At 39.5% G+C, this 17,680-nt stretch overlaps 1 protein-coding gene across 10 annotated transcripts in view; it reads right to left on the bottom strand.

Moving 5' to 3' along the window:
* Positions 1-9,621: 9,621 nt before the first annotated feature.
* Positions 9,622-17,680, bottom strand: part of CUEDC1 (CUE domain containing 1) — a 383,678-nt gene continuing 375,619 nt past the window's right edge. For all 10 annotated transcript variants that reach the window (XM_069226613.1, XM_069226616.1, XM_069226611.1 and 7 more), the window contains one exon: positions 9,622-17,428. In XM_069226613.1, the coding sequence (XP_069082714.1) occupies positions 17,422-17,428 (7 nt within the window). In that variant the 3' untranslated portion in view covers positions 9,622-17,421. The remainder of the gene's footprint in view (positions 17,429-17,680) is intronic.

Below are 17,680 nucleotides of genomic sequence, written 5' to 3'. Positions count from 1 at the left end.
CCTGCTTCCTCATTACGGCCCTGTGTGGCTGTTATTCTGTCACTGCTCTTCCTGGCTGCCTTGAACAGTTAACTTGCTGCCTCATCCACCTCCTCCCTACCCTTTATTGTCCAAGTCCATGCACCAGCCCACTCCCTCCTGCCCTACATGAGCCAGGGTGCTGCCACTGCCCTCCATTTAGCTTGATATCCCCGGCCCTCCATTGCCAAATTCTATGCCTCATCATTGCCCTCCTGCTAAGCCTCTGTGCTTAGCTTGATGCCACCTACCCTCCGATGTCTGTGTGCATGCCCCTCCCTGTTGCCCACCATGTTCAATTGGCCTGCCATTGCCCTCCTGTCTACTCTGAGACTTCAGTTGAGCCCCCCCCCCACTTGCCTAGCATGGTCAGATGGCTGACGCCTGTCCCTGCCACCTCCACCCTAACCGTCCAAGTGTCATGTCCTTATTCCATCCCACCTGTCCTCCATGGTCCAGTTTGCTGTAATTCCCTTCTGCACTCCATGCTCTGTTGTGCTGCAGATGCTCCTCCTGCCTGCCCTGCATAGTCTGTTGTGAATCCCCTTCCCCCTCTTGTCTGTCTCCAGCCCTCTACTCCTCCCTTCTGTCCTCCATGGTCCTTTGTCCATGCCCCCTGACCTCTTGCCCACCATGGCTGTTGTGCTGCCACTAACTCTCCCGCTTTCCATGCATTGTCTTCTGTGCTACCACAGCCTTTCCCACCTGCCCTGTGAGGACAGCTTGCTGCCCTGACCCCCCTTCCCTCTGTTGTCTATGTGTATGCAATTATAGTGTCACTGTCGCCCTTCATGGTGTGTTGTGCTTCATCCTGTCTGCCCTTCATGGTCAGCTTGCTGCTCCTGCCCTGCCCTCCGTTTTACATGTGCAGGACCCTGCCCCCTCCCTCCTGCCCTTACTGGTCCATTATATGTCTCAACTGTCCCTCCTGTCTGTCTGCTATGGTCAGCTTGCTGCCCTTGCCTCTTTCCCCTCTGCTCTCTGTTGGCAATGTGCCGGATACTGTCCCCTCCCAATTGCTTTCATGGTCTGTTGTGCTGCACTGTCGTCCCACTTACCTTGTGTGGTCTATTGTGCTGCTGCAACCCCTGATGCTTGTGCTGTAAGGACAGTCTGGCGCCCTTGCCCATCTCCCACCTGCCTCTGTTATCAGAGGACATGTCCTTACCACATTCCTCCTGCCCTTCATGATCCAATGTACTACACTTGGCAACATTTTGAACTTGGTAAGAGGGAGATTTTTGGAAGAAAAAAAAAAGCTTGGGGAATTGATTTTCCCCATAGACGTACCTGAAAAAGGATATTTTAGGCAGGAGACCAGTACAATTAAGCCCCTTTGGGCTTAAAACACCGGGAGTCTCCTACCTGAACCAGGTCTGTTGACATGTGTTAACGCAGGTGTTTTAATAAAAATTATTAATGAGTGTTCATGTATTATGAATCATAGATTTGTGTAGAAAATATAATAACGTAGAAAAATAGTGCACACATTTGATAATGTGATCACGATGAGTGGCCGCCAATGTTCACAAAGTGTACTTACTAATAATTATTGTGAAATGTTGAATATATGTTTGACTAATGTAGTAATATGTCATATTAAAGTTTATGCATTATGTATTAGCTTTATTAATTGCAGGCCTTAACTTAGCGAAGGTCTTGGTCTACTTGCTAGGCCTCGTGTCAAAGCTGTATTTCTTAACATTTAATAAATGGCTGTCCTAGAGAGTTAGACTGTGATTTTCCATTGCATTGTTTAAGTGTGCTGATAGCTGAGAACATTTCTCACGAGATACAACTGCTAGAAGATGCTGTTTTTACTAATGTAACATTTTGGGGGTAAACTGTTTGAGACTGACTTTCTCAGGAGGAGAATAATGGAGCTACTAACTGGAGTAGAAGCTGCAACAATATTGTTATCCGACAAGCTGGATGATAAGGACATTGCAGGACAACCAATCAACGACATGTGAACGGAGCATTAGAAGAATTCATAGATTTGGAGTTTTAGTTTTATTGGACATGCGATTAATTGACCAATAGAGATTTGGGAACAGTTTTAGTGGTTTTGATTTAACAAAACCGCACTAAGGAGGAACCAGCATTTGCCATACTGTCTTTGCCCATTTTCTTACTGGCCACAAGGTCAATATTTCTTGTGCGATGTGCTTCACTTTATCGCTTATAGACTTTGCATTTTCTGAACTTTGATGCTGAATCCTTATGCCTTGCTGATCAACCGATGTCCGGATGACAAAGACTGACTGCTTGCTGCTCCACCCTTAGGATAGGTATTATGACTTACAATATTGATTATTAAGCATATTTGCTTTTTCTTTCTAGGTACCAACTGCACTGTTTTGATAGAGCTATAGTTAGATGTTATTCTAAATTGGTGTTACTACATTGTTTTGCATGAAGCCCAAAATGCTGATGCTAACCTGATGTTAGTTAAGGATCCTCACTAATGAAATTCTGCTAATAGGGAATAATGCAGGATGAATTTATCTGCCGAACTCGAATGTATGTAATCTCTCCGATGCAGTTGACTTTGCTATTAATTTGCACTATAACCTTAGAACGTGTTGTAGTTCAAGCTTTGATTAGATTATGTTTTTTCCGCTGCTTTGGACAGCCAGTATTGTTTCTGTATGTGTTTCATTTGATTTGTAGATTAATCTACATGAGCTTAGCATTGTTAATATAGGGAAATAAACATTCTAACTTTTATTAAAAGGTGTGGTTATTCATAACTGAAAGGTCATGGTGTGTGACAATTACGGACTATTGATTATTAATGTTATTGATTATGCTGATTATTGATATTATGTATTGGTTATTGATTTTCATGTACTGGAGTTATGGTAAGAACACCTTAATTGCAAATCAAAAGATTCATCGACCTATTCCCGGCCCCTTGTAAGCTTATTTATTAAGGTCAGCTGCGCTGACAGAGATGGTATCAGAGGTAATGGTTAGTTTCCTTAAGAGCTTATCATAGTCGTCCGGTACAGAATAACAAGTGTTAACAGTGTTGGTAAAGAGAGGTGAAGCTTTGTCTCCTTAAGAGCCCATCATAGATGACCAGAGATAGTAACAGAGGTGAAGGTTCATTATTATTGAGATTTGAATTTTATTTTTCAATGATGCAAATTGGAGAGAAAATGTTTCCCTAAATCCAGAAATGACTTTGCCAGAATCCTGGATCTTGCTAATGGTTGTTTGAGGATGTTCTCGGCGTTCTAGTGATAGTGTGAATGGGGTAGGTTGCACTTGCACAGCTTATGCAAAATTGAATGTGAATTGGGAGGTTTGTGAGGGTTTAGGGAGTTTGCGTACTCCAAATGAAGTTGTAGAAGGAGTGTAGTCGAACTTCATGTGTGTAGCGCTTTGTGCTCAAAAATTGTCCACATGGTTGTTGATGTATGGACCCTGTGTGGTCTAAGACTCTGGAGTATATTGATCAGTGTATGAGACACTTGGGTTTTATGTTGTAATCGGTCTGGTTTAGTAGGGTGATCAGGCGTGGTCGACAAGTCTGAGTGTGAGTCAAAGTGAGTGAAAGAACATTTCGAATGAGATTTGGCGAGTCCTATGTGCACCAGGACAGACCCACTGATCAGTTGAGAGTAAAATTTGCAGGTTGAATTTTACTTGCAGATCTGGGAGACAGAGAAAGAAGGAGTAGCTGTCAGAGTGAGAGTCATCAGTGAAAAATCCGTAAGGTTTCTGAAGCGATTGTGATACCTTTCCTGTAGTGAACCAGCATATTTGTTTTTTGATTAGTGCTTGCAATTTTTGCATTAGTTTGTGTGAATCAGAGTTTGGGAGGACAAGCCGCAAGACTTTGTCAGCCGCACTACGTGCGAGTGTGACGTCATTGGAGCCACGCTGGGATAGGTTGGTTAGACAGATGGGTTGCACACGGATTGGCAGCCATCTGTGAGAGGCAATTGGTTAAAAAATACGTGAAAGGAATTCTGGGATTAAAAGTCACTTCCTGATTTGATTTTGAATAGCCAAAAGATCGAAAAGATGAAATTGTTCAAAGCCTTAAAGAATGCCTTAAGGGGAGATACGTATATTACGAGTATAGGCGAGGATACACCCCTAGAAAATACACCAGCTTACAATGTAATGGAAGAAAAGGGTTTTGCGCTATGTCTTTGGCTAAAGCAATGGGGTAAAGCAACAGAGAAGGATGGGAACTTAGCATTTCCTACAAATGGGATGTTCAATTTGAGGGTTTTGGAGCATTTAAGGATGGAGCTATATGAATCGAAGCCCCTTCCGAGACCAGCACAGTTTGAGGTATTAGTGATTTGGGAGCTAGTAGCCAGACAGCAACAGTAATTAGAGGAGGGTGACAGAGAGCCTATCTAAATTGAGACAGCAGGAAAGCCTAGTCAGAGGGGGGTTTCCCAGAAGCAGATGATCTTGAGACACAAACAGAGTAATTGCCTGACCCAGAGGGGAAAGGAGTTGAGGTGGATCAAAGCCACTGTGATCTGACTCCTCCCAAACCGATTGCCGGTCCATCAAGAGAAAACACCGCAGAACAAGAAGGAGATTCAAATTAGACTCTGAAGAGAACACTGACAAAAGGTCCACTGAATGGAGATAAGTGGGCGGAGTCGCAAATAGAAAGAGAAAAGGAAGTGGCTGTTGAGACAGCAATCGAGGCAGAACTAGATACAACAAGGAGAGAAGATCTAGGTGAAGGAGAATTGAATGGTGATAGTTGAAAAGAAAGAGAACAGCAAGTCGAAGATACACAGGTCCTGAATGGGCGTATGCAACTACAAGTGAATGGCAGAAAGAGTTTTTGTCTTTTTGTTTTGATAGACATTCCGGGTCAGTATTTTGGCACTTGAAGGAAGCTGATGAGCTGAACTGTTGAAACAATCTGAGTTTTTTTTTGGAAAGAGACTGTTGAAAGTAACCAGAAGAGACATTGATAACCTGATTTGACTTTTGAAACCTGATTTTGGCAAGCTGCTTACCGATTTTGACAAGGGATCCTGGGACTGAAGCTATTAACTGCTGAAAGAAGAGTTGTGGGTTTTTGATTTATGCTGCAGTTTTTCAAAATTTTCTTCTGCTTTCTGATTCTTTACAGATAGGATGACCAACATTAGCCAGCAGAGTAAAAATACTAGGCGCTGTAAATATACAAGTATTGGTTTGGTGATTATGTGTGGGATACTGTTTGTGGTGTTGATTGTGGGTATGTTTGTTCTTGATAAGAGCAAAGCCAACCAGACTTCTGCTTTTGAGACAATTACTGCACTAACAGCAATAGAGAGGTTTAGGCTAGACAAGAAGTATTCGCATACTGATACTAATGTGCAAGGAGAACTTTCTTCTAATGTTTTTTATCGCTTGTTGAGTGAGTATGTTGAGAAAATGGATGCGAGGAATTGTTGTGTGTACGCAGATTCCTTCATCAGTTGAGGAAGGAGTTACATATCATAGCTTGCCTTCAACATATGGACTAAGTTGTAGTCTGCTATTAACAAGATGTTATAACCAGAAGTACATTCAGTACTTTTATTCAAACTATGATGTTGTGTTTTCGTTTGTCACTATAATTAGGTATTCGAGTAGAGTAGCTACAGATAAGGTCATAGTAATAGCTAGAGGTTTCTTTGAACCTACATTGATGTTTGGCACAGCTTATGTGCACAGGAATAATCTGACATGCTTGCTTACACCTTTAGAGAAAAGCTTCTTGGATCACACAGATGACAGGAGAAAGGCACTGAAGGAGAAGTTAGAAAAAGGCTTAGAGAAAAGGACTTACAGGAATGATTATGCTTATAGTGCAATTAAAATGCAAGGGAAATTAGCTTTAGATGCGCAACACGTAGGGAACCATTGTGTATATAGGCCTAAATCACGCACTTGACACTTTATTTGTGGGAACAAGTGAATGTAAGCATGTGTTTTTGTTTGAGTAAATAGACGTTTATGTTGAATGGACAGGACCCTGCGATTCCCGATATATATCTTATATCTGCGGTCCCCCGCATCCACCAGACCACAACCGGCGGCAGATGCTTTTCCCACCTTGCCACCAAAACCTGGAACTCCCTGCCCGTCAACCTACGCCTGACACAGGACCTCCCAACCTTCAGGAAGCACCTCAAGACCTGGCTCTTCGATCAGTAGCACCAACCCTCCCCCTTAAATTGAAAAGGTTAAAGAATAATCAGAGGGGGGAGAAAAGAAAAGGAAAAATTGTACAGGGAAAATTTAAAAAAGGGAATAAAAGTATGAAGGGATCAAATTGACAGAATATTAGCTGATGCAAAAAAATCGTGGGTGGTAGTTTGTGTGATGACATTTAGTCATCAGAGGAGGGATTGCTAGCACAGGTATTTTAATAAACATTATTAATGAGTGTATTATGAATAATGGAATTGTGTAGAAAATATAACGTAGAAAAATATTAAGGTCAGACGCGCTAACACATGTATGGTTGTCCTGCCATTGCCTCTTCCTTCTGCCCTCAATTATCTCTTATATTGCCACAGCCTCTCATCTGTCCTGCATGGTTGGTTTGTTGCCCCTGTCCCCACCCCCTGTGGCCTCCATGGTCCGTTGTGCTGCCACTGTCCTTCCTGCCTGCTAAGCTGGTTGCCTCTTCACCCTCCTCCCTGCCCTCAATTATCCAAGTCTGTGTCGCTGACTGCTGCCTTCCCTCAGTATTCTAATGAACAAGTAGATTGCTAACATTCTATATTTATTACAACAGTGTGGCATGTCTGATGTCACCTTGATGTAAACATTACTGTAATACCTAAAGCATTTCCTTTCGAAATTATAAAAATTAGTCTTATTTCCATAGAAATTATGGTTAGTGCTCTAAATAACTAAAATGAGGACATATTGTCCAGTTCTCAAATAGTGACAAAGCACTTTTAAATTATTTGCTATCTTTGTTTATCGAGTTGATCACTTGATTATTTGTTTCATTTAGCAGACAGGATGTGGCATTTCGGCTAGAGCTGCAGACTTTGCAACTGGGGAACCAGGTTTGACTTTCGGCATCAGCTCGAAATCCTGCGACTCTGGACAAATCACTTAATCCCCCCATGCCCAAAAATAAAATAAATGTATCCTTGTGCAATGCAACTGATGCTCATGTAAAGCACTCCAATACCTTCAGGTCAAACCTGTGCTATATAAAACTGCCAAAAAAAACAAATAAATTAAGTGTTTTGCACACTTCTATCATTAGGCTAATCCTGGACTGCACTTGGGTGATATTTGTGCTACATTTGGGCTCTTTTTTCTCTAGTGGCCATCTTGGGAGACTTATTTGTTATGAAGCTCCCCAATTCCTTCATTTACTGCAGTAATCTCAGTAGAAAATGCTTTCAGTTTTCGACTTCGATTCCATCAAGATGGCATTCAGATGCGTCACACTGTTGGCATAAACTCAGAATGGTAGCACTCTGGTTGCTCATTAGAACATTGCAGTAAAGCGGTTGATCACCAGGGAGTTCGTTGGCAGTCTGCTCCTGGTGTTGAAAGTGCATGTTTCAGTCTGCATGTCAGAATTTTGTGATGAAACCGAAAAGGAAGATATCTAAGAACTCACTTAAAGTGTCCTAATTTTTCTTCTACAGCACCAACCATAATTTCTATGACAAAATGAATCCCCACGCTTTGTTCCTTTCTAATTTTTACCAGTTTGATTCAATCAAGAGCTTCAGGTGTGCCACACTTTTGTCATAAATAAGACTGCTAGCACTTTAGTTGTTCTTTAGAACACTCTGGGAGGCTGTAGTAGAACACAAGGTGATCAACTGACCGGCTGCTCATGTTTTACTGAGAATGTCAGACTTCATTCTTGTATGGCTGAGAAAGAGTGTTAATATACAGAAATAATGCTCTCATTTCAGCTTCTGAAGCACCTTCCATAACCTCTATGAGAACAGACCACAATTCCGAAAATTAGTATGGTACCATCAACAAATTATTTATATTGTAACTAAAATTTGTTGCACAGACCTGCCTACTCACACGGTGCCACTGTGTCACACTATTTTGGCTCTCTTCACATGGTCACCTGGTGAGGAGCCAAAATCACAATGTGGCAAGCAAGGTGAGCTGAAAACCACCGTACAGTGTGGATTTCCAGCTCCTCTTTGGAGGCTGTAAGCAGCGAAGTCCATTGAGAAGTTTGAAAACACCCTGAGACATCAGCTGCAACCCAAGCAACCTTTGTGTTTGTTTGTATTATTTGAGGGGGAAGGTCAATGGGCGCAGACAGACCTTAACATAAAGCCCCCCCCCCCAAAGGCAATGCCCCCCCCCATCTCGCATGGCAACATTTATTTTCAGGTTGGCAGGTCTGGTTATCACCCTTTATACAGTCTCCTTTTTGTGACTCTCGAAACCTGCCAGCCACTACAATGCATTTCAATGGGGTGCTATCATGTACAGTATATTGGTCCCAAGATGGCTGCCAGCACTTCCTGGTTGAAGTGCTGACAGTCAATCATATCTCATCGTGAGATCTGTACTTAGGCTCCACCCAGAAATACACATTTCTTTTTCCTTTAATATCTCAAAAACTACTGAGCGGATTTACATTAAACAACAAACAGCGTGCTTTCTGGACCAAGAGCTACCTGTCTGCCAAGTGTGCAGTAATTACATCCAGCAGTTCGGGCTGCAGTTGAGTCTACAGGCGACCGTGAGTAGGTAATGTGTTTTCCACTAGCAGAGCTGCAACTGGATTCAGTCACGTTTTTCTGCTTGTGCGTTGAAATCCCTAAAAGTGCAGGTCTCTGACTTTTCAAACCTCTTTTTCTCACTTGACTTCTGAGATGAGAAAATGATGATTAGCATGGTCTGCTGACATACCTACATGCTTGTTGCAATCTGAATGCTGTCATCTTTTCAGGTGAAGTTAATCTTCGGACATCCCTATGCTCCCTTTGCTGGACGCTAGTACATGTTTTCCATTGCAGAACTGTGTATGTGTATAACTGTGAATTTGTGTTTTGCCTTTGCTCTAACTCAGTTTGCGGGTGGGACACACTAGCTAACAATCTGTTATTTACAGACTTAATTTTTATTTTCTTAATAAACCCTTTGAGACTTCAAATGTGCGCAAGCAGAAAGAATCAAGTGTCTTGGGCATGTTGCATTTTATGACTGCTACAGCAAATCCAGGATTAGTGGCCACTGAATATCTAGCAATATTAAATAGCTAATCCAGGTCGCTAAGCAAAACATATGAAACCAGAACAGAAGAACTAAGCCACGGACTGGGAAAGATGACAAATATTTCAAAGTCTTTAGTAGGAATAGCGAAGTGGGCACACATTTATCCCATATAGATATCCTGACAATCTTGCAAACTCTGGCAAATGTGGAACTTTCAGAGATGCACATATTGTTAGGAAGAACTAATCTATACTAACATTTCATACTTCTTTGCCTGCAAAGATCACCACCAACAGCTACTACTTGAGCCCCTTGAACTTTACAAAGTACGATTACAGGTATCGTTCTAATTTATAAAGATCTAGAACAAAGCTTTGTTTTATGGTCTAGAATTCTCACGTTGCATCACTCTTACTGGGAAAGAGGACTGGAAATATTTTATTTAGAGTATTTTCACCGTTTGCCATTGAGCACCATACATCAAAATAAATGAGACCATACAGGAAGAGTACAACATGATTTTTACTTTGTGAATTACTATGAAACATTTTTTTTTGTTTTAAGAAAAACATTGCTTATGGAAATAAATTCTAAGACAGCAACACTCACAAAAGTACATGTTTGTCCATTTTTTTCCTGAAGTATTACAAACTTCACTTTTTACAATACATTTTTTCTAGGGTGACACTTTTAGTTCAATTTTAGATTTCAAATTGTCACACCCCATTAAGGAAAACAAACAAAAAGCACACATTTTGCCTGCTGATAAATTGCAAACTTCAATAGTGCACTAGGTAACATTGTTTTTAATGAAATCTTCATTCTACTATATTACTCATGTTATGGGCTCGAAACAAACTCCTTCAATGATTTGAACGAGTTTATAGCTTCCTATACATGAATGTCAAGAATTCAGCAGTGTAGAAATTATATGTGCGACACATAGCAAAACAAATATTCTGCTGCCTGTTTGCAGGGTTTGATATAAGAATAGCACCTTTTGTCACGCTGTGCTTCCTTTGAGTTGCTGCTCATGTGAATTGTACATTGAGTCCTGAGAAGAAGTATGTATTTGAAACAAAATGCAGCCAGTACCCTGAGGTGTTTCATCACTATTAGCCTCTTTGCTGTTAAAACACCGGTTTGAGTTCGGAATATCAACGCTTTCCAGCAAATTTAGTCATCTTGTCTATCATTTGCAATATGAACATATTAACAATTTCAGTGGTATCAGTAATTTGCATATGAGGAGGAATAGAGTCATTGATTGTGCTTGGGGGGTTATGGAAAGATTCGTCAATACAACCATAAAGGTCCACATTTGGAGAGTAAGAGGATACAAACGCATGCCTGCTCCTCATCTGAATAATCATGCAACAATTTTCAAATAAATGCAAATATTGTCTATCCATTTAAATGTTGGTGGGAAAGAGGGTACAAAGTACGTACCGCACAACTAGACACCGCAACTGGTAACTGTTAGGCAATGGCCACAGGCTGGCAACTGATATGAATGCAGTACAGCTCGTCTTTAGCCTTGCCATTTATAGCCCTGCAGGTTTATTATAAAAATGTCTTGCTAAAACTAATGAGTGATATGCAGCAGAACGTTTGACATACACTAAATTGAAGATACAATACTATATAAAACAGCAGCTCCTCTGAGCTCACTCTTCTAGTACAGCTATTGCAATGCATTATGTAAATTGGAGTGTATATTATGAGAGTCAGGCGTAAACCTGCCACAGTGTACATCTAAGTAAATTGTTTTGTGCAAATTTGACTTTGGCCTTTGTGCTGGGAATTTCATACATGACACGATCTTGAATCTCAGCAGGAGCAGCTTTCCTATTTTGAATTAGAAAAGGTCAAATGTGAGAGATATATAACTGGTTTACGGTATCCTTTACACAATGTTCTTTGTTTGGCATCAACTCTCCATACATCTTGCCTGTGCTTGGCACTCCTATTGTTGACACCAATACCAACTACCTTATAGTAAGCCGCCCCCCCCCCCCCCAAAACGTAACAAGCTTGATATTCTACTAGTCATAACATTATCTTCAAGCTCTGCAGTATTGTTCTTTGTCAAAAGAGTGTAATGCCAACTAATCAAGTTCACTCAATCTACATTCCCAGTGCATGGAAGAACTTAACTTTTTGATTTATTTTTTGATGACATACACTTGACAGTCAACAATTAATGGCATTACGTCAAGAAAGAAATGTTGCCATGACCAGAATTCTGACAAGGCAAAAGGAGGAAATTATGCACAAATGTATATGATACACTTTGTACATCAGCACCCTTTCGCTCAGCATTAGAGAGGCAAAGGAAAAATGGAAGAATATACTCTAGTCTGTTAAGGTCTGGCTGTCCATCATTTACATGGGAAGTTTTACTGCTGCCAGAAGGGCAGAAGTTGGCTCATTCAAAAGATGCTGAAATCGATTCAATGAATTTGGGGCTCCCACTGCCATTACACCCCTCACATGTTTTCTCCATCACTTCATGTACAGCATATGCTCTAGTGGACAATAGGTTGACTGTGAGGCAAAAAGAGCAAGAAACAAAAGACTGGGATCATCATGAAGGATACTTTCCTCTCTTGTCCTATACTTTTCCACCTTCCCAACCACTTTGTAACAGATAGTTGTACTGAAAGGAGGAGTCAGATTATGGCAACTGAATTTTAAAAAGGTTACAAAGGAACTACCTAGCCAAGAGAAGCACTTTCTCTAGGAGAAGAATCTTGCTTTTAAAAAATACAAGGGGTGGCCCAAGTGGTTGTCTAGCAGTACTCCAAGATGGCACCATGACTTTCATCTGACAGAAGCCAGCTTGCTTGTAAAATCCAAGAGCAACGAATGGGTAAGATCTCACGAGCATCTATTGAACAGATGATGTTGGTAGGCTGCAGAAAATTGCTTCCTGCTACTGGTGCACTGCTTACATGTGAGAAATACAACATAAGGTAGACAGAGTTAAACTACAAACAAATATTTACATATTTTGTTGCCTATAAAAATGAGTTCAGAAATACATTTCTAGGGAATAAGTAAGTGAAGGTAGTAAAAAGGCACCCAATAAAGTATACTGCAGATTAGATAGTTCATGGTTCGGACAAACAATGAAAAGCACCAGGTCTGGGTGCAGGTAAGTACCATATAGCAAGTGGATAGGTGAGGCATTCAACAGTACATGTAAAGGCGTCCAGCCTCAGATTTTGACACAACCACATCTCTCAGAATAAAGCTTTATTTCCAGGCTACAGACAAGAGAATCTATCAACTAGTTGTGAAGCAGTTATGCCTAGCTGCAAGATTACTATGTAAGGCTTGTAATTTAAGGTTGGCTTGTTTCACTTTAAACAATGAATTCTATTTATCTTTAAATAAGATAAACCTTTGCAAGGAAAGCCTAGATACAAGCAGACTCTGGCTTAGTAAGAGGTGAGCACACGTGTAAAGAATATAAATAATATCAATTTATTAAGGACTCCTAACATGCAATACTACAGGTGTGTTGCTTCTAAACAGTTGGTACTGTTCAAAATTATCATTATCTTTATCTTAGATGAAGAACCAAGAGTTTGTGTGGGTGAGATCTGTATCCACATGCTGAAATGCTTGCCCGTGCAAATATACCCTTTGATACAATTATATGGACAATAACAGGTGATCAAGAACACTGTGTGGATTAATATGGCATTACATTTTTAAAATACCCAAGCACAGCAACATAAACTGTCTTTAGTTGCTAGCACCAACATCTGAGACAGGGTGGCAATCATCAGCATTGCGTTTTTTTTTTCCAGTGTGCTGCAACCCCTACAGAAAAAATATTGAAAACGCTTTATAACTGAACATTACACTTACTTTCTGGCTGTTGGCAACAGGAAAAGAAATCCAACATGGCACCCTAATTCCAGTAATTGGTTGTACACTCCTCTCCTTAAAAGAAAATGCCTCAACTTTGCACTCCTAACCACATAAATTCCTAATGAAGATAACACTATAGGCTAACATTAGGTTATTACACTGTACTTAAAAACCTACAAATATGTCCTAGTTGCGAACCATGGATATGTTTCTCAATGTATTTCATCAGATGACATCATATATTGAGGCCATTTACGCAAGATTATCCACATTGTTTAGAATCCATTCTTAAAAGGCTATCCCACCAAGAAATATGGCTCAACTCATAAAAATACAGTTGTTTACATCTAAATTTACTATAAAAGTAGACAGTTTCTGGAGGTCTTGTCCATCTCTCCAGAACAATACTCAAAACAACAAAGCAATACAATATAAAACAGAGAGGAACACTAGTGCTTTTTACAGCTAAAAGTTTACATCTAAACTTCTAGCTGTCAAGTATTTCTTTCATGATGAGCACTTTGGCATCGGAGTACTAGCTGAAAGAAACCTGTGGATTGAGGATTCGGCCCTAAGATTCAGGAAATCTTTTATAAAAACTAGTGCAGACAATTGTTCTGAATTTCTGCTCTGCACAAATTCTACATTTTTACTCGCATATAAGTAGGGATGATTTGCAATTCATTAAACATTGGTATTTTATTTAAAATAAACATCAGGAGTCATTTTATACTTTTTCTTTTAATTTCCCAAGTGGCATAATGCCCTCAGGATTGAAAGTTGGAAAATATGTAGGAAGCTATGCTTTATGAAAGCTGAAGTGAAATGGCTGTAGTAGGTCATTTGGCAAAACCATGCTCAGTCAGACAGATGTACCCCATCTTGTGAGAGATGGAGACTCAGACTGGCCTTTTGAACAATGAAGATAAACTGGTTACTTTCTTCATAAGAAATTCAGAGATACAAATATAAATGTCAAGATTTATTTTCAAAATGAATGCAAAATAGATTTATGAGTTTATGGTTTTCATTCTTGTAGGTGGCTCACCCAACAGTAAAATGCTATTGGGTTCTTCTGAAACACCACCAAGGGGTAACTATTTTAAGAAGGAATAATTTAGTAACCCGACATCATGATCATCATTATTATTATCTGTATAATTCATAAATTCACAAGCTTTTGAGATCATTCTGACTTTAAGACCAGTATGCCAGACTCTAAATAATATACTAGTGTTACGTGTAGTTGCACATAGAGGTCCTATTAACCTATTCTCAGTCCAGCAATGATAGTGAAAATAAATAACTTCCACTGGTCGTAGCCATCTTAGTTAGCTCACTTCTTACATCACAATCGAGACAGCAGTACGTGAAGAAGACGCCAATGCACTGTCAAGAGGCAGCCTAACTGCCTTTCCCCAGGGTTGCCATTCCAGTTACCAAATACTTATCGGAGGCCTGGTACATCCGTCGCAAGTTCATTGCACCCAAAGGCTCCTGAGTCATTTCTATACTAGTCTTTAGAAGGATTTTTATCTTTTCTTTTTATCCTTTTTGTTTTGCTTTTAGTAGGAAATTTCCATTATGAATTTGTTGCCTTTTTTATGACTACCAAGACTGCACAAGCTTATATAGCCTTCCCATATAGTTTTCCTGTTGTTTTTTTTTTTTTTTTGATTGGTACTCTGATAATGTTTCTTTTTAGTCCAATTAGACTATTTTCAGTCGTTTTTGTCTTCTGGTTGTGCACACTGGTCCTCCAGACAAAAAGTTCTACATTTTAGTTTTTAGCTCTGTCCCCTTTTTTATTATATCTATTTATGTTTTATCTTATTGTATTTATATATATGATGAAATGCTTGTCCTGTTGTTCTTATTGTTACAATGTTTTGACGTCTATTGGTTTTATATTGTTACTATGTTTTTATCACATTCCTTTTTTTAAGTATGATTGTTATTACTATCTTAAATGGACTAGATTTCTAGACCGAATGAACTTAATAAATAACTGCCTTTCCCCAGTGAAGAGTTGTCCAACAGATCTGTGAGGAGTGTGTATACTTTTCAGGTACTACTACATCAATCGTACTGTGAGGTGGCTAGCCGCATTTTGGTAACAGAATATGGTACGTCTTGTCTGAACAGCATCTATCCTTGGTTTGAAAAATGATCCCTGATTACCGAGCACAAAATGCATTAAAAGAGGTAGCAATAAATGAAAATCAAATGCATCTTTACTATTTTGCTACATAGTTGCTGTCCTAGTTTTGTTTAAACTTTTCATGCGCTCAGCATCTATCGGCAAGTGACAGAATTATAAAACCTCCAGAATCAAATCGCATGATGAGGGAAGTGGCATGGTTATGGATTCCCCCTTAGTGCCACATGTCAAGTAAATATTATTCCAACTTAATGACCAAATGAGGACCAGGGCCATTGAAGCCAATCCAAGAACCGCTGTCATAAAGATAATCTTTTTGCAGCTTGAACTGAGCCTATTTACATAACGTTTGCCTACTTCCAATAACACGGAGTGAGTCCCATCTGTCTCCCCCATGAAATGGAGTGCTGTGGGGAAAAGAAAAGAAAAGTGATGCTAGGCAAACTGAGTTTCATTGCGCAGAACTACTCTGAACTCTGGAACTAACCCTAACCAAATGCGACTCACCATTACGAACTCGCCAAAGTAACAACAGAATTAAACTACACTTTTGCAAAAATGTTCTAGGTTCTGTTTTTCGTTTTCACCTCTTGAAGTCATATTGTGTACAGCTCTGATTATCAATTGGACTGAAGCTGCCTTTGTCCTATCTAACCAATCAATACTTCTATTCCATTCTATTCCAAAGGAAAACTATAAAAACTACAGTCTGTTTGAGAGATCTCTTTCTGGTGGTAACGACCACCACCAAATTCAGTGATGGATTGGATGCCATCAAAAAGAGGACCAGATTCTCATGCCTAAGGTGCAACAAAGTAGTTAGGTGACTTAAGCACAAACATACATGCCCTTTTCCAAAGGAACGTTACAATTCTTAGCTGTCCTTAATATGAGCAAAAGAAGAGTAAAGAGGTAATCAAAAATGCACAGAAAAGTTAACAGTTGAGAGCAAGTACTTCTGTACTTTCTGTGACATCAATGGTGCCAAGAAAGCATGTTTAAGATTACATTCATGTGCATCAAAATGCAAGTAGGGGTAGTCAAAAGTGCCCATACAACTATGTTAAAAGTGGTACTTCGCACAAGTTGCCACTATTTCCATTACTAGTTGATGCTGTAAAGAAAGAAAGGTGTTTGGCATACTAGTCTAGTCTTCAAGAGCAAACGTGACATACTGATGACTGGATTACACCAGGTTGCCAAGCGAGGTAAGATTAAGAAGTCTGTTTAGGATTTGGCAAGCCCCAAACATCCTGTGTTTCCACAATATGCAAGAAAACGCAAATGTATCAACTTAAAAAAACACAACACAGGCAACCTGCCGCTATGGAAGCAAAAAGGAGACATCTTGTGGCACAACTGTAGGCCACATTTGCCACCTCGGACAATATTGCTAATTGGATATGGAAAGGCAATTCACCAGGATAGACTGCCAGAGTGAGAATAACTGCCTGATCACTCGGTGACTAGGGCCACGTGTACCCCAAAATGCTTAGAAGAGTATTCTATGTATCACAAGGTGTAGCAATCTGAGTAATAACTTTTCAGCATTTCAATGTGACATACAAGCTCCATGTTGAAAGAAACTAATTAAACTATGCTGTGTGTAATTTTGTAAGGTGTCCTTCTGCTGCTCGGATTTACACATTATGCGTTAATAATTTTCCATTTGAGATACTAGATTATATGATTATAATAAATAACATAACACATTCTAAACAGAAATTTACAGTCCCTTCATTAGATTAGTCTTGTTTTTGTTGAAGGAATGTGGCTGGGAGCCCATTAAGTGTTTATATAAATGCAAGTTCTGGAACACTTTTAGATCAAGTTGTCATACTTATTCGTGCATGTGTTTCAGTAAAAAGAAAGTAAAAAAACTTCAGTAAATTGCAGATTGGTAACGGATGATCAACATGGGGAAAAAAAATAAAATCAATGTTATAATAAATGCGTATGATATATATCTGTTTAAAATTCAGGTAACTTGCAGACGGAACAGATCATGATTGAATATGGATTTTTTTGTCTTCATATATTGTGCCTCTCTGTAATTAACAGGATGAGTTAATGACTGCAGAAACGGGGTCTACTTTCATCCATGCTTGGATAACCTTAAGATTCCACTTGAGGCATTCTGCTATGCCATCACAACCTGTGCACTGCCGACAAATCACCTAAGATCTGCAAAATATAAACAGCAAACTATTACTTTCTGTATCTTTAAAAAGAGAGTTTAATAAAAACATACAGTTTATGAGCACATAGTATTCCGTGTTTTTAAAATGTTAACTGTTTTAAACCCAGAGCAACTGATCACCAAAAAGCAATTGAACATTTTACATCAAAATGCAAATATAATATTTTACAAAATCATTAACTTAATACAAGTAAAAGAGGACATATATAAGCAAGTTACATGAAATGGTGTAAAAA

Source organism: Pleurodeles waltl, chromosome 3_2 (genome assembly GCF_031143425.1).
Source record: "Pleurodeles waltl isolate 20211129_DDA chromosome 3_2, aPleWal1.hap1.20221129, whole genome shotgun sequence".
NCBI classification, from domain to species: domain Eukaryota; kingdom Metazoa; phylum Chordata; class Amphibia; order Caudata; family Salamandridae; genus Pleurodeles; species Pleurodeles waltl.
This window is presented reverse-complemented; position numbering and strand designations above follow the sequence as displayed.